General features: G+C 35.2%; 2 protein-coding genes and 1 non-coding gene across 3 annotated transcripts; 2 read left to right on the top strand and 1 right to left on the bottom strand.

Moving 5' to 3' along the window:
• The first annotated feature begins 7,524 nt into the window (after positions 1-7,524).
• LOC105839667 (CD63 antigen) lies at positions 7,525-17,386 on the top strand. Its single transcript, XM_012686136.3, has 5 exons — positions 7,525-7,880; positions 12,037-12,225; positions 15,111-15,284; positions 16,422-16,649; positions 17,080-17,386. Exons 1-5 carry the CDS (start codon positions 7,806-7,808, stop codon positions 17,143-17,145), a joined length of 732 nt encoding a protein of 243 aa, XP_012541590.1. The 5' UTR covers positions 7,525-7,805; the 3' UTR covers positions 17,146-17,386.
• On the bottom strand, positions 10,491-10,572 carry Trnas-uga. Its single transcript has one exon. It is a non-coding gene; the product is annotated as a tRNA-Ser (tRNA).
• A 1,414-nt stretch (positions 17,387-18,800) lies between the features above and the next one.
• Positions 18,801-25,789, top strand: LOC105839666 (CD63 antigen). The gene is made up of 5 exons (XM_012686135.3): positions 18,801-19,114; positions 23,841-24,029; positions 24,120-24,290; positions 24,821-25,042; positions 25,217-25,789. Exons 1-5 carry the CDS (start codon positions 19,040-19,042, stop codon positions 25,412-25,414), a joined length of 855 nt encoding a protein of 284 aa, XP_012541589.1. The 5' UTR covers positions 18,801-19,039; the 3' UTR covers positions 25,415-25,789.
• The last annotated feature ends 96 nt before the right edge of the window (positions 25,790-25,885 follow it).

Raw genomic sequence — 25,885 nt, forward strand, 5'->3', positions numbered from 1 at the left:
TGCACCGGACAATGTATTTTTGTTGTTGCGCGGTATACACTGGCGATGCGCGCGCACTCGCCAGGGCAGGTTCGCACTCGCGTCGCGCCGGGCCACGTGCTTCTCCTTTCTCCTTCTTTCCGCGACAAGAAGCTGAATTAAAATTTTGCAATTGAAATTTTAACGTCGCGTAAAATAAAATAAAAAAAACTCGCGTGATGCGTGCGCACGTCACACGCGTTTCCGCTTTCCGAATCCACTTCGTTGAAATCAATTGTGGCGGAACGAATGTTAGCTTCAGAATTTTAATAATAACGCCGCAAACGGAAAGTTTACGCTCGTGGCGTCTATTGTTACAAATGATGCTACAATAATAAGCGCCGTGCGTATCGTTATATACATATATAATCCTTCTACTTTACATCCGACCTTGATTCCTTCGGCTCCTATACTGCTTATGCAACATATAAGGCAAAACCTGTCTCATGATTATTATTATTCGTCTCTCGTGACCGTCGTCACGTCCGCTCGTCGATGATCGATTGCCTCGTCATCTACGTCCCGAGTGCTACGAGCCTGTGCGTAACGCGGTGCACCTCTCCGTCCAACGCAACGCGAAGCGACGCGACGCGCGACGCGACGGCGTTGCACTCCGGGTGGCGGCGGCGTGGCGGCGGCGGCGGCGGCGGCGACGGCGCCGGTGTCATGGCGAGCCTAGCTCGTGTGATCGACGACTCGACCGCGTAGACCGCGTGGTCCGCTTAATGCGTGATGCATCCTTCTTCTCCGCACGTCCTTGATTCCCTTGCGGACGACGGCTAACGTCGGTCGCGGGCGACGAGACTCGGGTGCAGTTGCAGCTGAAACTCGCAGTCTCTCCCGCCGCGTAACGACACCCGATATGCCCCCCTTTTCATTTTCGGCGCCTCAAGACGACCGACTTCCGACTTCTGGGTCGATCGGACCCCACGACAATTGGGCGTGTCCCGAAATGTATACCGGCGATACCGAAAATCTATAGCACGCGCAACGTACTGGACTATAGATTTTCAATATTTTCAGTAGCGTAATATATTTTCAGCTCTGCGACACGACCAACTTCCGACACTTCTGTTGATTGGATATGGTGATCCGATGACAATAATGGGTGTGTCCCGAAATGTACCGGCGGTAACGTAACATGAATTATAGATTTTCTAATCTATAATTTACTATACTTTTAGCACTATCCGTACTTGAGAATGCATTCATCGTATTACGTCAGTTGCTAACCAAACAGTCTGGAATTGATCGTACATCATAGTCGAAAATTAAAAGGTAAAAGTATTCATGAAATCAAACCGATGGACCTTATAATATTAAAAATAGTTATGTTGAATATACAGAATGACGATAAAAAAGTTTGTAAAGTTAAGGCACCAATGTATTCATAATCGATTTTTTTTGCAAGATCGTCTTAAACTAATGTTTCAAGATGTTAATAGGTACGACTGTTTGATTTATGAAATTTTAAAACAATTAGGCTGTTGCACCAATATAGCTTAACTCGATTTAACTTACTTTTAATTTTTTTCTAGTTCTAAAAATGTTATTTTTTATATGTATATATTTTTAAGAAATTAAATGATTTTTTCACATAATATTCTCTATATTATTCTACGTATTTCTACGTGATGCTTTTTATTATTCTACATGTTAAAATATTTAACAATAAGAGAACATTGCCCGATATGTAAACACGCAACTAATTAAAAGTATTGAAACAGAGTTTTAAAAATAAATCAATAATTTACGAGATATTTTATGTTTCGATCAAAATATGCCGGAATAAAGTATTAAATATCTCGTAAACTTGACTCTCCAACTTTACCATTTTTATATGTAGAATTATTCGAAAAATTATATTATCTAAACAATTATAATTCAAGGAAACGAAGGTGACAAACGAGAGTTTTTTCATAAGAGGCATGTCCGCCTCTGTATCATATTTTTCTTAAATATATTCGTTCTCTTTTAATTTCAAAGAGATTCAAAGTGGTAATAATGAAGTGGCAAGAATGATTTTGCTAAAGTTTGTTAAAGTATAAAGAATTTAGCTATTATAGATAAAAATCTGAAAATAATCCTAATGGATATTAAAATAATTATATAGGACGCCCAGAGATGATAAATAAAATGCTGCAATTTTAACAATTAGCTTATTAGTGTCCTACATAATTATTTTAATGAGAGCCAACAACATTTTTAGTATCCAGTTAAGTTAAATGCTTTGACAAAAAAACTCTTCTTTTCGTGCATAAAAAAGATTTATCCACGCCTCTGCGTCTCTGACACAGATAGCTTTTGCGAGCGAAGTTCACTACACGCGAAGTTCAGCTCGTACCGTTGCATTCGATACGGTTTGGTCGAAGTCGCCTCGAGAACGCGAGGAGAGAAACGAGCGCGTCGGCACGAAAAGACGTGGTGCAACGAACGGAGACTCTCGTGACGCCCACGTCGTGAATTACGATGTTGATATGCCTCAATACCGTTCTCCCTGTCGGCGTCTATTAATATACACGTCACACCCGCGGGTTTCTTCGGGTCTACGACTCCGGCGAGGAGCATAAGCGTACAGAGGACGACTGTTCCGAGCAGAGCAGACGCCTCATCTTGGCACAAATTACGTCGCAATTCTGTCCACGCAGTTTTCTCTCGGTAGCATATTGATGACACCTGAGAGAGGGTCTACGTTTTCCGCTAGGCCGCAAAGAGGAAAGAGAGAAATGTGCCTGTCGAACATATTTAATGTGTGCACAAGTGCAATATTCAAGAAACAACGCTAGAACCAGCTACGCTCTGCTCCTCCCCCAACGGCAATTCGCACTCGACATATTGTATTCGCATTAAAAATGCCCCTATATCAGCCACCTCATCGACATGGGAATTAGTCTTGACATTTACCCTAAATGTGCCTATCGATTTTCTAAATATAACAATGCCTGCGTATATAATGTAATGTTTATATTGAATGCTTGAGAGACTTTGCCTGCCACATCAGGGACACCCTATGCACGCGTGTAAAAATACATGCAGCGTTTAATTGCGGCACCCTGCAGTCATACACACGCACACACATACACACCAATACCTTACATCTATTATTTATATTGTATTATTTATTATATTTTATAGAAAAGAAATTATAATTCAAAACTGCATGTAATGCAGTCGCAATATAATTATGTTCTCCGCCAATTTCATCTTCCAAATAAATGACAACGAATTCCGCGGTCAGCGTCGTTCGCTCTTAACGGGACGACAAGACGAGCGGATCGAGTTGCAAAACGAAAGCGCGCGCGCCACGGCGTGCTGACCGCGATGGGTAAGTCGCGTGTTCCTAATGCGGCGGGATGCAATAAGCGCGAGCAAGTAGCGCAAGTAGCGTAAATTGGATGTGAAATCGGTCGCCCTTGCGAATTTCGCTTTCGCGCCGGTCTCCGGGAGATGCAGGCCGCCGCTTGCGTTTAAATTCTCGCGTGAACGCACGGGCACGCCACCGCGGGGAGAGTTCTCCGCCGCGATGTCGGCCACGTCAGGCCACGGTACACAACCCTCGGCCAGCAGCTAAATATACATGAATATAAAATGCGCGGGGCCGGAGCATGCGTGCTCGGCCGCCCGGCGCGGCGTCAGGGACACGGCCTCGCCGTAGCTGCGCTCCATAAGCGACACACGCCATAGACAAGGCAGCCCTTCGTATATAGGAGAATCCTTATTGGGGGAGCAATCCAATCATCGAATTTCTCCGTTTGCATGGATCGCAAAAGCTCGACGCGGGCTTAATTGGTACGCAAGAGAGAAGTCAAAATCGTACACGATTTTCTGCCGGTTTCAAACCCCGGAGGCACCACGGCGGACTAAATCCGCCCGTGCGAAAGGCGAACATTGTGGAATTTAATACACGGTTTCGCTGAAGTATGTAAAAACTGGGCCAGATACAGAATCTGGAAGTAATTACGCTGGACCATCGATATAATTATGTGGGACGCTTTAAGCATGTTTGCAGCGGTAATGCTGCAAAGAGTTTTGATATTCCAAGCAAGCATTTCATAGCTTACTACATCACTTAAACATCTAATATAATTCTTTAGATAAACTAATTTATTTTAAGGTCTATGTTTAGGTAAATTTTTTTTTAGTTACTCGTTACTTTTCACTTTTCTGTTAATTTCTGTAATGTTTATGTATTACTATTTTAAGTGCGAAAATTTTAGAGTTCTAAACATTACTAAATTATTTTTGATATTGTAATATATTATACTAAGCATCGATTGTGTGTGTACGTATGTGTGTGCTGCATTATTTTATAAAGGAGAGAAGGCGGTTATGGATTAGATGTCGAGTTATGGAATTCACTATATCTGATATATTTTGTGTTAAGTTCTAGGGATAACCGTCTAAATTATCACTTTACACACAGTTTAGATGTTATGACATATACAAGTACTGTTGTTAATACTTTTAATACTCAAAATAAGTAATAATTACTGGTCAATTTAATACTGCTTAGTATCTACATTTTTATAAGGGTTTCATTTTGAGAAAGGTGTTGGGTATTAATTTTTTAACTTTTGTGTAACTTAAAGGACTCGAATATGACTTTCAAATAACGTAATTGAATTTAATGTCTGACGTAATACGTGCAAGCATTTGACGTGTAGTTATATTGCCTGCGTTCAGGGTTATGGACCTCTTGCAAGTGCCGCGAGTCTGATTGTGAGACACATCTTTTCGCACGTATTTTTGCAATATCTTTACGATACTCAACTAAAAACAAAATTAAATAATTTTACTCTGATATTTTTCACGCAATGGTATTGAAAGGAAAGAAACTTCAAATTGAATGGATCCTTCAAAATATGAATTGTATCTCGCCGGGCGAATAACAAGGGAAGCTAAAAATAACTCGTACATTATCTTCGTCGAAACAATCGCTGACGCGTTGCGTTTGAACCAGCCGGTTATATTGTTCGATTTTAGCTTCTAGAACGAAACAATACGCGCCGCGGGGCAAGATATAAGTTCATATGCACATATCTACGCCCGATTTTGCCTCGCATTGTCGTGGAAGGACAGCCCGCCGGACGATATAAACGAATATTTGTGTCACAGATTGATCGCGGCATCATTAGCCGATCATGCGACGAGTAATAACTCATCGCGCACGGGGACACGCGGTGAGATATGTGTCAAGTGTTACCCTTGAGCACTTGGTTATTGAATATTATATTAGCCACGTTAGAGGATCTGCTCCATATTCTACGCCTCAATGGTCTCAATTACGGTCTATAACTAACGACGTGGCCGAACCCAGGCGTGGTGGAGGCCGGTCGAGGTATTCGCGTTCGCGCGCGAGACGCATTTTATCAACGTTTCCGCGAAGTTATCTATAAACAGTGTGTCGCACTGTACGGGAAGACATGATAAACGCGGTAAACAAACACGGAAACAAAACAACTTGATCGAGCGATCATTATCTCTCGCAATGTCCGAAAATTTCATCGTCTCCTCCGCGCGGGAGCAAGCTTGATCGTAAACATGTTTATGAGGGAATTTTTTTAAATACAACGCGAATGCAAATGAAGACTTCAAGATGGTACATGAAAACAGATTGTAAACTAATACATTTAGCTCGTAACGGTATTTATTCGCGCTGAGAATCTCATTCGGTGCATTTTTGGCGCATGCACGAAACGATATTGCTTAAAAACTGGCTTCTCGCGCATTCAAAGTTTAATTGGATGTTACTTTCGTTCCTACATTTTTTTTCGGGTTCCTGAAGTGCAAACATCATTGCGAATGAAATTTCGTCTGAAACTAATCGAGAAATTAAATTTTCTCATTTGTTTAAATTTCCAGCTCGAAATGTAATTCCCTTTTTGTGCCTGGGGCTTCTCAGAAAACGTGCGTTTTACACGCGGAAATGATTCTACAGGTTTTTGAGAATGCTTATTCCAAATCAATCCTCAAAATTGAAATTTAAAATGGCATTCAAAAGCAAAAAATAAACTTTTAGAGCAATAAAAATATTCCGAAAGACTAATTGTAGGTTGAGTAAATTTTGATTACATTTCTTTCACAATTAAATAAGACTTTAAATATACAATTAGCATCAAAATTCAAAGAATCAGGTGAAATTTTTAATATAATATACAGTTATTCCTCATTATGTGAAAGTTGGATTTTTCGTAAAGTTTACAGAACACTATTTTATTGAAAACATAACATTTCAAAGTGTACAACGGTTTGTACATGTAGGCTGCAATTCGCTACAAAGCTTGACGCTACAAAGCATTTTATTGATCAATTGAAACAAAGAATTTTACGAATTAAACAATAAAAAAATGCTTCAAAACGTTTGTAGCATCAAGCTTTAACCGTAACTTGAATATTTTTTTTTAAAGCAAGCAAAGATAGAAGTCGATAAGACTATATGTTTAAAAGTTAGGATGATTTCTGTAAATGGGACATATATGTCCCAGAAATACGAAAGGGTTAATATATATATTCCGCACTTGGAAAAATATTTTGTTGTAATAAGTAATTTGATTAAATGTACCAAACGAAATTATTTAATTAGTGTAAAAAATACTTCTTTAATTTTATGTATTTTGCAAAAGAGAGAGAGAGAGAAAGAGAGCAAATTTTTATATTTTATGTTAAATTTTTTATTATATACAAAATGTGTTTAATTACATTTAAAAATGCTTCAAATAAAGGATGCACATTTTTTTTATAGTAAATATTGCATCATACATTATAATTATTTTTACTATGAAATTTTCTCCATGTACATATCAAATATTATTTTATATATAATTACTTTTCTTTTTATACATTAATAGAAAAGTTTATGATTAAAATAAATATATGTTATTGGTCAAAATATAATCAAATAGTGATTATATTTAATCAAATAATGACTTATTTACATCAAACAAATATTACTTTAGACTTATTTCTATTGGAAGCGAATATTACTTGTTTGAAGCAAATATTGAGGTAATGTTTCGACATAAAATGATTATTTGAATAGTACTGATTTATTTGAATCAAGTAATTCTTCCTCTCAATGTAACCAAAATATCAAATAATATAAAAAATTTAACGTAAGGATCACTCATGTGGCACAAAATATGTTAAGCATTTTTCTCCTTAACTCTCTCGAGCCTTAATCATTAAAAAAAGAAAATTTATTTTCGACGAGCGTTCATCGACATGTGCGCTCTACGAAACGCTCTCGTGCGCATTCGAATCACCGAGAAAAAAATCGTTGAGAAATATCTCGGGGTTTAACCTCGATCGGCGCGGTATCGGCGACAGGTGTACGTGTGCCGCACCAATGCTAACTCGTCGATGTATTTCGGAACGAATTACCGAGAAGCGAGATTTCGACTGGTCCCCACGCCGCGCTGATACGCACTCGAGCACGCGCGCGCGCGCGCGCGCACACACACAGCCACCACCATAGCCACGCACGTATACGCGGCCGCAGTAGTCGTGCGTGTATGGAGCTGCATACGTGTATCCCGCTCTTGGCACGTGCATCACATCGGCGCCACCCGTCGGAACGTCTGTTCTTCCCGCGGCAATTTTTTTCGCCGCGTTTTTCGTCGCACTTGAGTCGCACAGTAGCGCTCGCGACTCGTTCCTCGATAGTAGATTGTTCGTCGCTCGTTTGAGAGAGTTTCGCGAGGGAAGGAAACAGAGAGGAAGCGAGCGAAGGAGAAAGGCAGAGAAAAACGCGTGTACGTAAACCGTAAGAATCAACAAATTCTCCAGCGATGGCGACGATACAGCTGGGTCTGGCACCGAGGACGATCAAGTACTTGATGTTCGCGTTTAACCTGTTCTTCGTGGTAAGTACGCATCCGTGACGGAGATCAGCTGTCGCCGACGACGTAGCTCTCCGGGTTTCCTCTTGGTACGATGACGGTGGCATGGACCCGCGGGCGACTCGATTGCGCCTAGCTGCGAGTTATCGAACTCGTCGTATCGACACGCGTCGGCGCGCGATTGTTGAAAGTCATACCGATTGCGATCGACGGTCGCGCTTGTCGGAAGTTTTTAAAAAGCGCGATTTCTCGCGAAAACGAACTTGTGAAGCATGTAAAGTGAAATGCGCTATTTAGATAAAAGGACGATTACAATTTTTACCATTTTTTTTTTATTACGAGCGATGATAGAGGACAGCTGAGATAGTTAAAATTAGCTGAACGATCTTTTTATCGATTCTCTTCCAAAATTCCGTAGAATGGTACAAGGTCGAATTTTATAGTCGAAAGTTAATTTCAACTGAATTTTATTTTAGCCAGAATTCGCGACTCTCAATATACGCGTGTTTAATACGGTATTTTAGTTGGTTTCGATTTATGCTTGTGTTCTAATTTTCTGTCTCGTTAAAATTTAACAATCGCACTGAAGTGCGCATATTATTGAGATAACGCGTTCACAGAAACGTGGTCGAGCAGAATCTTGTTTAAATGATACACGCGTCGTAAATCTCTTTTTTTCGCGTAAATATTTATTGAATACAATGGAAATGTAAAATTGAAATGGAATTTAATTCAGATGTCATTAATAAATATGAAGTACACGTGTGTATATTTGTGTAGAATATATGAGTTTTTTGTTAACCTTTAACATTTTGCGAGTCTTGCGATTGTTGAGTTATCTTGAATAGATATTTCAGCTTGGTACTCGGTAAATAAATATTGCCGATTGAAATAAGTTACAGCAAATATCTGTTTGAAAATTCGAGTGGAAAAGCATTGTAGTTGCAATATATTTATTTCCAAAGATCATCGCGAAACGAACAGTCGTGCAATTTAGAAAACCAAATTTAAATTCACCAGTTTCACCCATTAAAATTGAACAATCGATTTTCAGAAAAAATTGATAGATCCAGACAATGTCTGTAATAATGCAATCATAGATTTGGCATTAATTAACTAATTAATACAGACTTTTACCGAAATTAAATTTTAATCACAGTTTCTCAATGAAAACGTTGGACACTTTATGTATATAAAATGGTTTTATGTTTTATTTCCAAATATAGATGCCATTTAAGTGAATGTTATAAGTCTGTCGTAAAATTAAATTAATTCATCGGCAATTTAGTCGTCGATTGTAGTTCGTCGGTGAAGATTGCGAGTAGATGAATCATTGTGAGAGAAGTCATATAAAAAGGAAGTGTGATAAGCATGAAAAAATATGTCCAAGAGGGAATCCCCGTCGTACGATATCTGTGCCTTCGATTTCTTCGTGTGCAACGTAATGTCAAAGCAATTGCTTTCATCTCGGTGCGAGATGAAAGCAATTGCACTATGATAAATATTATATGCTACTGGGCGGGCAAGAATCTGACATCTTTCATTTTAAATTATTGTATTAGTTTATGAATTAATTGATAATCATGGTCAATGTTAAGTGCTAATTAATTTTTGTTATGAGTCATAATTTAAAATAATTTTGTTATTATAATAGAAATAAAACAATTCATGTAGCAAAATATATCAGAGATATTTTGAAAATATTATCTATATGTCAGAATATCTGTTGCATGGAACTGTCACGATACTTTAAGAATGTTTCTGAGATATCTCCAAAATATACTAAAAAGTCACGTAATTTTATCTCACTATGTGATATCTGATTTGTATGTTCAGTCTTATCTTTAATTCTTACATTTAAGACAGTCTGATGTTTAAGACAGTTTGAAGTTTATCTTAAGATATGTTATATCTTATGTATATAAATTATCGTATTGGTTACGAAATTTCAGGGCACATAAAGCAAATTTAAATAAAATAAAATAAAATAAATTAAATTAAAAGTTTAATTGTTAATACCGACTATATCATATGCGCAGGTTGCAGAGATATCCTTTTACATTACAGACAATACGTGATATCAAGTAATGATGATGTCCTGCAGATATTCTATAAATAATTCACAATAAAATATCTTACAATTGATAAAAAATTGTAAGCACAAAGATATCTGATTATATCTCAGATATATTTTGCTGTATGGAGAGAGTTCTTATTTAAAAATATATGTTGCACTTGCATAGACTTAATAGTTCGACGACGAGATAGGTGGTACAATAATTAACTTGTTTTTCGATTATTCAACACAATCTGAATACTCTGTTATCGGTTTTATTAATAGACACGCTATTAATCGTTTTTCACGCTGCATGCCTGTTCATTTTTTACGAAATTTATAAATTAACGTTTTTTTCATATTTTTTTATTTTAAAACTACTTATTTGTTTCATTGATTGTCTAATATTGTGAAATTATTATATTATAGAATTATTAAAATTATTAAATCCTTCTGATAGTTTTAATTTAATTTAGTTTAATGAAAAAATCATTTTTACGTTTTTTTTTAATTAAAATCTATGAATATCTAAATATAAATGGTCAGGTATATTTACAATAAGGAAAGAAAAAAAAATTCGCTGCGGACAGGATTCGAACCTGTGCGGGTAGAACCCAATGGATTTCAAGTCCATCTCCTTAACCGCTCGGACACCGCAGCTGTTGCTAACTCGCTACTATTTGTACCATGTAGTCTGTACAGAAGTGAAATTCTAAAAAATTGACAAGTTTTACGAAACAAATTTATGCGTTTTTTTTTAATTTATCAAAATTCGAATTATTTAGCACATTAAGAATGCATAATTTCTGCAAAATAAAAATAACACTTTTATTTACTTTGTTTATTTATTCTTTATTCAATATTAAAAATTGAATTATTTTTAATAATGACGCAACATGACATCTTATTTTTTTGTATAAGTACTTTAAGTATTCAGATGATTCATACAAAATTTTATTACGATTCTGAGCTATTCAGTAAATAAATAAACAAATTTCGTTCATATTTTAACTTTATCTTAACTCATCTTGAATACTTAAAGTATTATTATCTTGAATAAAGTATATATTTAAACATTTCGATTTTTATTATTATTTCTTAATTACATTGTCACTGGACAGTTTCATTTTTATTGACATAATTTTTGATTACATAGGGCCACAAAAAAAGTATGTTGTGCTGAGGTCGAGACTATGCTATTCTTATGTATTTTGACCTAAACTTGAATCTGAAGTCAAAAATGGAGGTCGATAGTCATATGAATTATTCTACGAATTAGTTACAACTGCCCTGAAAAGAAATGTGTAGAACGATTCGTATGATTAGCCATCATTATTTTTGATTTCAGATTCGTCAAAATACATAAGAATAGTCTGTTCTCGACAGCACAATATACTTTCCTTTTATGGAGCTGTGTTATCGGAAGAAAATCAAAACTTTTGTTTTAAATGCATTCTAGAACAATCTGTAATTTTTATTGTTTTGAAAATATAATCTATCTTCAATTAGATAATTACTTCGTGCGTCATTTAATTAGAATTGCGTAATATTGCGAAATTATTATTTATCGTCATGAAATTTTTAATGCAATCATTAACAGGTTTTTAGTGTGAAATGAAATCCATTGCGAATTGATTTTTCGATGATAAGTGATGTTGCGTATATAATCGTGCGCGACAGATAGGCAAACAACAAAATATAATAAAATTACGAACACGTCATGATGCGATCGAATGCGCGAGAGTCGTACGCGGCTCGAGTATAATATGCATACACGAACATATGTAAGGATGACCATTCTTGATGGGCGACCCTTTGTCTGTCTCGAACTCCGTGGCATTCAAGAAAACGGATAACAGAAACATATAAAGGGCGCACATCCTGTTCCGGGCGATAGTTAAAGAAAAACAGCGATCAGATCAAGTCGATAGGTCAAGTCGATAGAAAATCCGAGTCGAATAGTCTGACATTCCGCGCGGGCCGAGAGCGATTCGAGAGAGAACAGCGCACGTGACGTGTAAATTAAAATGTTTTAATACATCTGCATTTTACAGATTTGAAAATTATAGTATCCGTTTCCTTTTATTCACGGAAATGTGTCGTATATCGATAAACTATGCTTAGCTTACAGGAATAGTGATGCTATCGATCGGTTTGGTCATCCATGGAGTGTACTATCAGTACCAGCATTTCCTTGACAACAGGTTCTTCTCTGTGCCGTCTCTCCTCATAGCCGTGGGCGCCATCATTTTCGTCATCGCTTTCTTCGGATGCTGCGGAGCCGCTCGCACAAACTATTGCATGATTGTAACGGTAAGGCAAATGCTCATAAGTACTTGCGTAATATTTTTCTCTTATTAAATACGCGCGTTTCGATTATGCTTTCTACACAAATAAATAATCCATTTTTTGTATGAGAAAAATTTTCTTACGAAAAATAATTAATATATTTATTTTTATGAAAAGTGAATAATTAATTTATTTCACGCGTTAAGCTTATTAATTTGTTTTCACCACTACAATATCGCATATGTTCTTCAGAACTTTTTCCAATGAAGGTAAAGATTGTTGCGCCACACGCAATTAGATCTTTATTACTGCGACGGAGTCGCAATATGTACTTTGACATTCAAGTTAAATCAATAATAATAGTGATAACAAATAATATAAATACTCAGTAAGCAAATAACCGTCTGCAATACGCCGGTAGATTGGCAGTAAATTCGATCAGAAATTGCTAGCAATTGGCTTGCTTGCATTAATTTTGTGTTTTATCGACAAAGCTTACTAATGTAATTTGACAGTCGATTGACGACAGAAACTGAATAGAAACTAAGTATCAAGTACAGATTCTGTTCTATTTCCACCGTCAATCAATCAGCAAATTGTATAACAAATATCTATAATATCTGTATCATATTTTGTTGACAATATTTGTACTAATTTTGTCAATAGCGTCATATGTAGAAAAAAAGTTAGTATCAAATTAAAACCAATATATTTTATTTAACAATTATTGTCTCATATATCAGATTTTTATGGAAACAGTGGAAAAAAGGATTTCAGAAAAAATGTAGAAAGTTTTATGATTTGCATAAGAAGACGAGTAATAATAAAATCGTAAATTTTTTTTCGAAAAAATCAACTTTTTAAGATCCTATAAAAATTATCGTCATTTTCTAAAATAGAATTATATAATTTTTTTTACATAACATATTTCTCTAATGATTCTGCATAATCGAAAAATTAATAGTCTTCTTCCTCGTGTAATAAGTTTAAAGTCTGTTTTTTTCTCTCTTACACATATCTGTACATGGTGCACATATAGATCGCACACAGATATACGGGATTCGCGGTTTAACGGCGGTTTCGAACGGCTAACGGCAAGATAGAGAGATTTGCGGGCATAGAATACTTCTGATGAACTTGCCGTTCCATCGAAACGAGCGTATAACAACAATTTGATTTTGACTTCATACATTTTCGAAAGCGTAAGTCGCATTTCTCAGGTAAACGAACGAAAAAAATCGACAGCGTACATCCGGAGAGACCGAACGTGACTAACAAAAGTGAAAAAGAGTAACGTATTTTCTGAGGACTCTTACGAACAATATCGAACTTTCTTAACTTTTCCTTTGGGGAACAAAGGGGAACTTTCTAAAAAGACGCATCCGTTAGACCTAGCTACGAAGGGATGCTCTGAGCGTTCTTCGTTGCAACCCGAGCATTCCTTTCCGAGTCCTTCGCGCGACCACATCACTCGGCACCTTTGCCAATCCCACGCAACCGTATAATTTCGTATCATCTCGTAACTATAATTCCCGCATCAGTTGTTCGCTCACATTTCAATAATCGTGTAATTTGTGCAAAGTTGTAAAATAGTAATAAACAAATTAATTTAATGTTTATTCGGTCGCCTTCCATTACCGGCCTTCCCGACCTTAGGATATTTCACCCCTACAACGATCATTCGAACCTTCGCGCACAATTTCAATTTACAACAATTTACATTATCTAAATCATAGAAAATATTACTTATCTGAAATAAATATTATTTATTTTTTATAAAATTGGTTATTGATACTATTCAAATAACTATTTATTTGAATCTAATATCTTTATCTATCAGTATACCTTCAGCATAATAGATAGTGCGCTATCCGCTACACCACCCTCACCTTTAAAAGTTTGTGAAATATTTGGCACTCTGTGTCAAAATATGCTAAAATAAAGTATCAAACATCTTTTAAACTATAATACTAATTTTCTGATAAACTGCAACTTAATACTTTTATTGCATATTTTCCAAAGTTCTGTCTGGAAATTTATCGTGCATTGAGTCTTGTTTACCAAATTTTTTTACAGTTGTGAAGAATATAATTGATTTCAAAAATGCGATGCGCTGATTGTAAATGATTTACGTCTCGAACGATCGACCGTACCTGGCGCCATACGATACGTTTCCCGATTGAGAATGCGCCACCGATGGGAATCAATCGCGACGGTACAATAAAAGCAGACCATTAGCGTGACTCGGGGGCATTCGCGGTGTTATTTTCGACGCTGTTCTATTCGAATTAATTCAAGATTAGGATCTCGATACGGAGCGTCAGGTTTTCGCTTGGACTGTGCGCAGATGGGAAAAAGCGCGGCCAAAGTCTTGTCCATCTACTCGTTATCCTTTCCCCCTTCGTTTCCATAATGTAATGGATCATATGTTTTGTGCACGAAGTACATAATTGACATGTGTGTGTCCTCCCTGTTCCACCCTTATTCCGAGAAACTTACTCTCCCTCGCACGTAGGGCGAGCGTGCTTCCGGCGTTGCTTTAAAAATTGACGCAAACATACGGCGAGAGATAAATATTCCGTAAGCAATCGAGATTAGATTCTATTCTCTCTACGCGAATTTCCCAGATATATTTAAAGAAGTATGTCATTACCTAATGTCGAAAAAACCGATTTATCTCAAAATAGCTGAAAAGTATCCCGTATTAGATTACGAATTGAAGATTAGGATTTCTTCAATCGAATAATTTTAATTTAATCCATTTCTCGTTCTGATTGGTTAAATTCTAATCCTGAATTCGTAATCCTCAATCTCCAATGTATGATACAGGCTTATATAATAGTACAGAATTCAATTTGTCAAAAGGTAATTTAAAATCTTCTAACAGCGGTCTCTTTTGTCGTTTGCAGTTCTGCACGCTTCTGGGTGCGATTTTCCTCCTGGAGATTATAAGCGGTACGATGGGATACGTGATGAGGGCGCAGGTGAAGTCAGTCATGGAGGTAAAGATGATCGAAACAATGCCGAAATACAACAAGAACAATACGGAGATCCAAATCGCCTGGGACACTATACAACGAAAAGTAAAATACACAATTATATAAGAATATTTATACGCCCGGTCATGCTATATCCTCGAAATGGCGAGCCACGTGCGGGTGGTTTCGTTTTTTCCCCCTTTTTTTCCAATGGCGGCTTTGTTAGAAGTTTTTCGCGCTTCACATCGCGTTTTCCCCAGTCGTGGGAGCGACCCGGTCGTCGCGAGGATATCGCGAATGACAGGCGACAGGGATAATTTCAATGCCGGGCTCTAATTCCGTGTATAATACATGTGTGTGTGGTAGCTGGCGTGCATGCTACAAAGGGGGTAGCGTAAATCGATTTTTACGCTGCTTCCTTGACCACTCTCAACGATCTATTATACATATGCGCATTTTTTATTATATACATATACATACGCATATACATGTGTATATATATGACATGTATATACATATATACATATATAAGAATATGTACATACATATAGAAGATCACTAAACAGGCATACCACTTTGTTTGGATAATATTTCTTAAACAAAAGCTAAAAACAAAACTTCAAACATAATGTAAATTAAAAAGTGTATCTTCTATGAGATATTTATTTTATCTATGAGATATATATTTTATCATCAAAATGATGTAACAATTTTTATTAGTTTGTTTTAATTTAATATCGATTCGTATTTCATAATAATTTATGTTTTTGTAATATAATTAAAAATAAATATTTGAAAAACTGTGCCCCAAATCTGGCATGGTCGGCAATAACAGCAAAATTCAAATACGATAATGGAATTAAAAAGAATTAATGGATAATTTTGTAGTTATATATATTTTTATATATTAAGTAATGATGGGGGTTTATAAAATAAAAATACTAAAATTAAACATTAAAAAAATACAATTTAAAGATTAAGAAATCTATAGACAATATATTTAAAATAAAATTATGAAAAGAAGACTACATATACATATCTATGATCTGCAACAGAGAAATTACTATCGGTTTACACTCCACGATGATTTTATATTATAAAAAATAAGCGTGCTGTGAAATATTAGATATGCTTTTCACGAAATCTCTCATTATGATTAATTAGTGATTATCTCTTTTTATCTTTAAGTCTTTTTATAGTGACTTGTTTCGGCATATTAATCGCATAATTCATTTTTCGCAGTTCGAATGCTGCGGCACGGTTAATGCCACCGATTGGAAGATCCATACAAATCTAACGGGTCTTCCAGTGTCGTGCTGCGACAATATGATAGGTGCTATCGGCACATCAAACTGCACCATGGAGTCACCGAGTCTACATCATGCCGGCTGCGTGGAGGCGTTCGGAGACTTCGCAGAGAAACACGCGGGCAAGATAGCAGGGGTCGGGATAGGTCTTGGTCTAATTCAGGTATTTTTATCTGTATTATTATCAATAAAAGAAATGTTAATAAAAGATGCTTCAGATATTTGAGATATTAAAATGCTTTATTTCTGTCACCGTTTTTTAAATATTGAAAAATGTTTTAATTTTAAACGGTATTTAGATTTAAAAACACTAAACATTTAAAACTGAAATCTTCAACAGCTTTATACGTTTTAGCGTTTTCATTCTAAATATCGTTTAAAATCGAAACTTTTAATATATTAAAAAACAGACAGACAGAAATAAAATATCTGAATATTTCAAAACTAATAATACTTCTTTTTTTATTAGCAATGTTAGATTTTCCGAACGTTGCGTTTCGAAGTTTCCGATAAACGAAACAAATATTCGTGTTTTATATTAATAAAATGTTTTGTATTAACAAATATGAAATAATTCATGTTTTACGTTGCAGATAGTAGGAATCTTCTTGTCAGGCTACTTAGCAAACTCGATCAGGAATTCTTACCAGACTATGTGAAGTGCCATCCATACATCAAACGCACCGGAAGCAGTTATAGATTCCTATAAGACGGTAGCTTCGAGCAAAAGCTCTTCATTAGAATTACTGCGAAAAATGCATCTGATAATTGATCTGCTATATTATATACAAATATATTATTTGTCCTCATAGAATAGTAAAGTTATTTTTACTACATATATTTCGCTGTATGAACCGTGTGTTTTTAATAAAACTTTTACATCAACAAGTGTTAACTTGCGATAGCGTGTTTGTCATTTCTGATTAAAATATCCAAATTGCATTCTTTTAGTGGTCGTGCTATAAGAGCGTAAACGTAATTGTATGATAAGACCCATTTCTATCAATGTTGATTAACTTTAATCTCAGTTTAATTTCCTCTTTTTTATCTTTTTCTAGTTTTAAAAATAAGAATAATTGAGATTAAAATTTATTTACGTTGATAGAAATAGGTAATACAACTGCGTTTTATAATACATTACAAACACTTACAACTATAATGATTATATAATGGTCTTTATTTACGTAAATACACTTGAAAATCTTTAATTTTAAAATGTTCTATATACTGTCTTCATTTTTTTATATTTATAAAAATGTTTTAGTTTTAAATATGTTTAGATTTAAAATATTAAAACGCTGTTAATGATTTCAGCTTTGGACGCTTTAAAGATGCAGTTTGCAAATAATACAGTTCTAGAAAATAGAAAAAGATAGAAAGTAAGTTAAACCGAGATTAAATTAATCTATATTGGTAGAAATGAACATTAGTATTTTAAATCTAAACACACTATTAAAATCTAAAACATCCCTAAATTTAACAATGTTTAACAAAGACGGAAATAAAACATTTTATCTTAAAACTAAATACTTTCTGTATGTTATATAATGTACGGAAAAACAAGATGCAAAAACACGTTTTCCAAAGAAATCTGTATACGTTTGCGATAAATCTTTTAGCGAAAAAATATTTGTCATTCCTTTTCTATAAGACTTGCAAATCTCAGGCAAAAAAATTCCCGCTTGTGTCCAAGAATTACGTGCCATACAACACACGTGCACGCTCACGTACGGAAACACAGAGAGAAAGAGAGAGAGAGAGAGAGAGAGAGAGAGAGAGAGAGAGAGAGAGAGAGAGAGAGAGAGAGAGAGACGAAATTAACTTAATGGTACGTCTGAGTCATATTTATCGCGTTGTTTTGCCCACGTAAACGTGGCAACGAAATTGAACGGACGTCTCTTTCCACACGTATTAACTTAAAAATTTTTTACCTCGACATGCATATATCTACTCGATTGCATATATCGTAATTTTCCTTTAATTACAAAAATGCATAGATGTAAACACGCCTCGTTGGCACTCTTAATAAGGACAGCTCGCGATAAATTCTACGCAAAAATATCGCATACATTGTCAATATAACGACCATATTAATATCGAACATTGAAATATTCATTGGCGCGTATACGGTGCGCCACAATTCCGCAGTTTTATCGCTCGTCATGTTTTTTTTTTTCTTCACGCTATCGCCGACGGCTTCCTTGTTTCTCCCACTCTTCCTCCGTTCCCTCCACGCCATGCTCGCAACCACCATCTCTCTCTCTCTCTCTCTATCTGTCTTTCTCTCTTCGTTAGACCGCACGTTCTAAACAAACTCAAATCGCCCGCAGAGGTATCGCGCGAACGCGTCGCCGTGCGCGATCGTGTGTTTTCGTGGCTCGTTATCGTATACCAGCAGATAACGCTGCGGGGCCCGGCGGCGCGTTGCAGAGCCGCGCCGCGGCATCAGCAATCGGTCCGCCAACTGGAAAGTAAAGTGTGCTCGAGAGGCGCGCGTACAACCGCTCCGCTGTGCATCTGCGCCCGGGGAGAGAAGTGCCAACGCGAGGCAAAATGGCGGCCACGCACCTAGACGTCGGCCTCCGCTGCATCAAGTACCTGCTGTGCGCGGTCAACTCCCTCTTCGTGGTCTGTACCAAGCCAGATTTCCGTCTTTCCGATTTTTCTTTTCTCTCTTTCGGCCACGGTCGTGCCGGAGGAGCCCTACCACGCGCGACAATTGCGAGAGGCGTGATCCTTATGTTTATTTATTGTCGGCGCTCTGTGAATCCGCGCACGTGTCAGTTAAAAAAAAAAAAAGAAAGAAAGGTCGGAAAAAAGGGGAATACCCGGCTCCTCGTCCTCGAGGAATCGTCGAGGATCTCGCAAGAGATGCGAAACGAATCGCGAACGCGTCACGAGGTTCTCGCGTGGTTGTCGCACGGGACGTGTTGCCCGTCTTGAGGGAGATACTCTTGAAGGATGAGATAACGTGCGTTTTACGGCTCTTCAAATACGCGCGGAGTCATCGCCGCGACGAATCGCACTTTGCCACGGCTCGTCGGAAAGTGCCGTTGCGACGTAGGCTCGAGTAACCTGGGTGCAATTGCGCATCGCTAGGCCAGGTGTCCTCACCTCCAGGCTATATACTCGTCCATAATTATCGATTGCTATTGTAGACCGACTGTACCAATGAATTGGGGGGGAAAAAGAGGCCTCAATCTGCGGCCAGATTGTTTTCATTTAACAAAGAAGCGCCGTGCACATCACCGTCAAAATTTGGTCATAAAAAGAATTTTATATTTGTATATACTATATGTGTGTGACTATATATGACATTTTGATATGTATTATTATTATAATATATTATATAAAAAATATTACATATTTATTAATATTATGTAATATAATAGATAATTTTAATTTATGCACGCGGACAGAAATGGACAGTCTGGCCGTCTGAAGTTAGCTGCGTACCGATTTCTGTATAGAATATGTTACGTACATTATAGAAATCCCGGAATTTCATATCGTGCCCGCGTGTATACAAATATATGAAGCGCTGAAAATACAAATAGGCAAAGTCAGGCAGTTTAGCAGAAATAAATATTATTATTATACAGACGATAAACCCTCTGGCAAACTATATATGTCATTGCGCACGACGTTTCGACCTGGAATTCAGGTTCTTATCAAGCGAAAGTGATTACATAGATTTAGAATGACCGTCACAAGAGCAATCCAATCTAAAATCGACGGGTCTGATTAGCTAACGAATTACTGATTGTGTTTTCGGTGTCATAATTACAATAAAATTCCGTCATAATGTATGTAAAAACAGTTGGATTCATATAAGGCCTATTTTTACCAACGTAGATTAACTTTAATCTTGGATTAAGTTACTCTTTATCTCTTTCTAATTTTTGGAACTAGAATGAGATAACAAGTAAATTAAACCAAGATTAAAATTAATCTATGTTGGTAGAAATAGACCTAAGTTCTTGAATTGCGTCTACACACAATTGAATATAATATATTTTTGGGTTGTAAATACATAAATATATTTAATAACTATACTTTTTTTACAGAAATGTACGTAATACAATTTTTAGAAAACGCGAATTGTTCGTTTGACTGACTATCACATCGGTTATCACAATTCTCTTCAGGATATTTGTTATCGATACAGCTGTTAGCGAACGTAGATAACATAAACGGCGATTAACGTCGACGGAAAAAAATGACTCAGATATTTATTTTTTGCGTATATGTAGCAGGTGTTCCTTCCTGTTCTGCAGCGTGCGGCAATTCGAAAATCGGAGTATTATCGAAATATTACGTACTTTACAAAAAGATCGTAACAATTGAATTATTCGAAATTATAATAACCTAACTAACTTCCAGCGGTATCAATTAAATCGATTCTTCGTCTAGATGGAGATAGACTAGAGATAACGTATCGGGTCAACTTTACGTCATTCGTGACAATAAAGAAACAAAAAAAAGAACAGCTATTGAGAATAAAATAAATAACGTGCAAAAGGGGGGAAGGAAAGCGAAAGGGGCTTTCCTCGCCGATTATTAATGCCTTTTTATTACGCCCTTTGTTCCGTCGCCTTACGGAGAAGGCGATGTGGGCCATGAAGTTTGAGTTTCGTTGTTAAAGAGAACGGAACTTTTGAACTGCGGTCGATATCGCGATAGACAAGGCTATGCACTGCTGAATTATTAGGGATGGACGAACCTGCACTGTACCAGCTGCACAACCCTATTAGCACTCGCATATTCAATTAAATAAAGGAGAAATAATAGGGGCAACGTTTCTTCCATGATTTATTACTTGTCGATTATGTAATATGCAACGGCTTAATTTTGCCGCTAATAAATTTCAATCTTAAGAGGATGCTGAACCTGTCCTGTTTTACCGATTATTTTGATTATTTCCAGTTCATTAATCTTTTAATTGTATTTACAGAATTTAAAATCTTCCACAATTAAAGTACAGACTTTGTACAAAAAACGAAAAAAATTTTAATTTGATTTACAAATAAAAATTTTTTTTTTTGTATAAAGTTCTTACGTGCGCATTGTTACCGTCTGCATTTTAATTGTGGGGAAGGATTTTTAATTCTGTAAATACAATTAAAAGATTAATGAATTGAAAATAATCAAAATAATCGGTAAAACAGGACAGGTGCAGCATCCCCTTAAATATCAGTTTCAGCCAAGGGTGTATTGCCAGGCGTATGGAAACACTTTATAAATTATTCTAGGGCACTTATGAAAATTTCTAGCTTCTCGCTGCACACTTGCGAAGGAAAACACATCTGGATGGGGTAATCCTTCACCAAGATCCGAAATCTCGAATCGACGATATGGGAACCGATTTTCTTTGTTCCAAAATTGGCAAAACGCGGTATCAGGAAAAATGTTTCGAATATCTCACGTTGTGTCGCGCCTGCCTAGGAGACTTCGTGGTCGTTCTTATCAGTACAGATAAATTTATTATCTTGATAATCGATGCCGAGAGACACGTCGTACGATTTTAACAAGGGGTACTTTGGTATACCCGAGTGTGGAACGAAAAATCTTGGAAGTTACACAGACCGATGCAACGGTCGATTGTACGAGGATTAAACAAGATTTTGTTTGATCTTTGATTTTATTCTTTTCCCTACGATCGGCATGAGAAATAAGCTAATGATACCTCGCTCGTTAACGACTTGTCAATATCTTATGCAAATGCGTTTGTTTATATGAATGAAATTAAAAGTTTTAAAAGTCTTTCCTATCTTAATATAACGTGTATTTTTCGACGAATTTGTTGAAATGTATTTGATTGGCGATTTCACATTTTGTTTCGGGTCGTCAATGAAAAGACAGGCTTATGTGTAGAAATCACAAGAGTGTGGCTTATCGTAGAAAATTACACGATTCGCTTTGTGGAACAAATAGAGACCGACGGCAACGTGTACATAGCGATACGCTTCACAAAAGTATCATAGCCTCTTTCTAGTCTAAAAAGTTTACATTCAAGCGAGGACACACGTATTATATAACTAATGTCAGGCAAACCGCATATTATGGAAATGATCGAAACCGTATGCTACATTGTACGTACATACAATGAATGTATTACGTTCGATATATCCTCTCTTTATTTACAGCTACCTTGATTTATAAATTTTCGGTCTTACGACCGAATTTTTAAAAATAAATTAGTAGATAACAAAGCATTCGTTAAACAGTGATTTAAATTAAATTAATTTTATAATATTGAATACGTATATATGTATTGAATATTATATTAAGAGTTATTTTTAAGAACAAATATTGTTTTTTAATCACTTGTTGTTTATTTAACTTAAACACAAATTAGTTTGTGTTTAAGTTAAATATTGATTTTATAATAATATATTAAAAATTATAATTTTTTAAATAAATTTTTGGCATTTTTTAAGTAAAAGTCTGTCGTTCATAACAATCACTTATAGTAATAAAATAATTTTTTGCGTAAATATTTTATATGAAATATACATTCGACTTATATAATCAATTTATGACCAAAGTTTTGAAACATAACTCTAGTAAGTAGATATTATACACGTTATACGTTTGCAAATCATGCAATACTGCATACTTAAATTGTCGCTATAGGTAGGAGTAATATACAGGTTGCTGAAAAATCACGGAACTTTAAAATGCAATAAGAATGAGGGAAAAAATCGTATAAGAAACACGAACATATTAAAGTTTTTTTAAAAAATTGAGAAAATTTCACGAATAAAATTTTCATGTAAGAAACTAATAAATACCAAATATTTTTAATTTAATATTGTTTAAAGAGTTTTAATATGTATCTAGTTCTTAATTATTAACATGTCCAATTAATACTATGCTTTATCTAATTAAAATGTAAACAAAATATCTAATCAAATTTTTGTTAAGAAAGTTTCTATTTTGGGTCGATCGAATAATCCGTAAATGAAGTTTTGTGGAATTATTGCTTCAGTCACTGAACAATCATTAGTAATTAACTATTTAAGAGAAATATAAAAATATAATAAGACTTCAAAATAATAAATTTTAAATTGATTTGTATTTTTTAGATCTAATATTCATACAGCTTTGACGAAAATATTATTTTTATTTAAAAATATAATTATATAAAGTTGTTATATATATGTATATATGTATGTGTGTGTGTATATATACATGTTCACATTGACTGATGCAGTGATTTACATGTCATTCGTGATTAATAATTATTTCATATATTAAAGAAAAAAAGAAAAAAGATTTTAAAAAATTAATATAATTAAAAAATAATTGTGATTAACAGATAATAAAATTATATTTACCATTATTATTGCAGTTAACGGGAGTGATGATAATATCAGTCGGTACGACGATCTACGCCGTTTATGAGAACTTCTCGCATTTTCTGGATCCAAGCTACTTTTCGCCAGCCACCCTCTTAATCGTAGTCGGAATACTTGTCTTCATAATTGCCTTTATGGGATGTTGCGGTGCGCTTAGAGAAAGCACCTGCATGGTTCTTGTGGTGAGCAAAATCTAATATTTTATATTTCTATTCTATTTCAAAGATATCCTCTCTCCAATATATATACTATATTTGTATATGTACTTTTAGTTTGCAGTCTTGTTATCATTTGTGTTGCTATTGGAACTGGCCGCCACCGTTGCAGCGTATGCCTTGCAAGACGGTATCAAGAGTCTCCTAGCTGAAAAGATTAATTTAACGATGCATCAATACGAAAAGAATGAGGAAGCCAGATTTGCAATCGATTTTATGCAGTCTAGGGTAAGATAATGTTGATTGCTCCATAGATAAAAAAAATGTAAACAAATTTTTTGAGATAATTAAAGATGTGATTAAGGAAGAAAAATCTCAATTTTTTTAAATAAATACTTTTAAGTATTTTCAAGATGTGTGTGATTTATGCAAAATTTTATTGCGATTCTGAGCTTAATTGTTCTATAATTACATAAATTTTGTTCCATTTATCAGTTTGACAACTAATTTCTATATTGCAATAAAACTTCACATAAATTATCATTTAAAGTATTTGTATAAAGAAAAAATTAAATTTTTGTTATTTCTTAATTACATTTTTACTTATTAAAGTATATTTTTCTACTTCTTATTGAACTTTTAATCATCCAATTGTTCTTTCAAAAGCGATATAAAACAATTTGCAATTCTTTTATATTAAAAAAATGTGTATTTTAATATCAAACACATTTTACAAAAAATTTGAAACTTTGAAAATATAGCATATCTTTACAGAAAAAGAAAGAAGTAAAATAATCTATTTTGTTCTTATTTTACAGTTACGTTGTTGCGGATATAATAACTACCAAGATTGGAACAATGTATCGTTCAATAATACGCATATGGATGTACCCGACTCTTGCTGCGCATATTTAGTGGATGAACTTTCGGACCGCTGTTATGGAAAATATCAGGAAGGCTGTATTAACCGCCTTTCTGTTATTGTTGAACGTAGCGCATTATACATCGGCACGGGAGCCGTAGCGATTGCCCTTATTCAGGTTAATAGATTTAGCCTTTTTTTTCTAGTTTAATTTTAATCTTATTTTTTGTATGCGCCAAAATTCGGTGCCATCGTATTATCAGAAATATATTTGTAGAATGAAAAGTGAAATCCTAAAGAATAGTTTACTTAGGTAAATATAATTGATAAATTTTGTATTGCTTTTTTCCAGCTAACGGGAATTATGTTCGCGTGTATGCTTGGACGAGCTATCAGGCGTCAAAAGACAGAAAGGGAGAGGCGTCGTTGGGAATTACGAGAGAATTTAGTGAACGGTTACGAACCATTGGGAAAATCAGATCCCGTAACTACGTTTCCCGTTGTGTATATGTCGCCAGATTATCCATTAAAAGGCGATCAAAAATGTTAACATTTTGATATAAAAATCGAATAATTTTACCAAATGTACTTTTTATCTTTTCAAATTCGTAAGCAAAAATTGATAAAAGCCGAGTAATGAAAAAGAAAGATATGAAAAGATTTTATTTTTTAACAAATTACAAATGCGTTTATGAGAATGAATATTTATTCTCCATTTTTATGTTTAGTTTTATAATATACTAGAGAGCTCAGTGAATTATTGTCGGACAAGAAAAAACAGTACTTATTATCGAATAATTGCTTGACCTATAATACAAAGTTTAATATATTTTTCTTAATAGATATATGTATACATACGGACAGTCTGATTGTTTGCTTTAAGTAATTTGTACTCCAATCATTAAATATTATGTTTAAATTCAAATTTTGTAGCGGATAATGTAATACCTCATTGTGTGTGTGAGAATATTTATAAGAAACATCTTAAAATATTATACAGAATATTGCAGAGAGAAAATGT

The sequence above is a fragment of the Monomorium pharaonis genome, chromosome 3 (genome assembly GCF_013373865.1).
Source record: "Monomorium pharaonis isolate MP-MQ-018 chromosome 3, ASM1337386v2, whole genome shotgun sequence".
NCBI classification, from domain to species: Eukaryota; Metazoa; Arthropoda; class Insecta; order Hymenoptera; family Formicidae; genus Monomorium; species Monomorium pharaonis.

Excerpts from the sequence above, each read along its gene's own strand:
- LOC105839666 (XM_012686135.3), top strand. The coding sequence starts at position 19,040 with ATGGCGGCCACGCACCTAGACGTCGGCCTCCGCTGCATCAAGTACCTG. Across the intron at positions 24,291-24,820 it reads TCGATTTTATGCAGTCTAGG|TTACGTTGTTGCGGATATAA; the intron begins GTAAGATAATGT and ends CTTATTTTACAG. Across the intron at positions 25,043-25,216 it reads TAGCGATTGCCCTTATTCAG|CTAACGGGAATTATGTTCGC; the intron begins GTTAATAGATTT and ends GCTTTTTTCCAG.
- LOC105839667 (XM_012686136.3), top strand. The coding sequence starts at position 7,806 with ATGGCGACGATACAGCTGGGTCTGGCACCGAGGACGATCAAGTACTTG. Across the intron at positions 7,881-12,036 it reads CGTTTAACCTGTTCTTCGTG|CTTACAGGAATAGTGATGCT; the intron begins GTAAGTACGCAT and ends AACTATGCTTAG. Across the intron at positions 16,650-17,079 it reads TAGGTCTTGGTCTAATTCAG|ATAGTAGGAATCTTCTTGTC; the intron begins GTATTTTTATCT and ends TTTACGTTGCAG.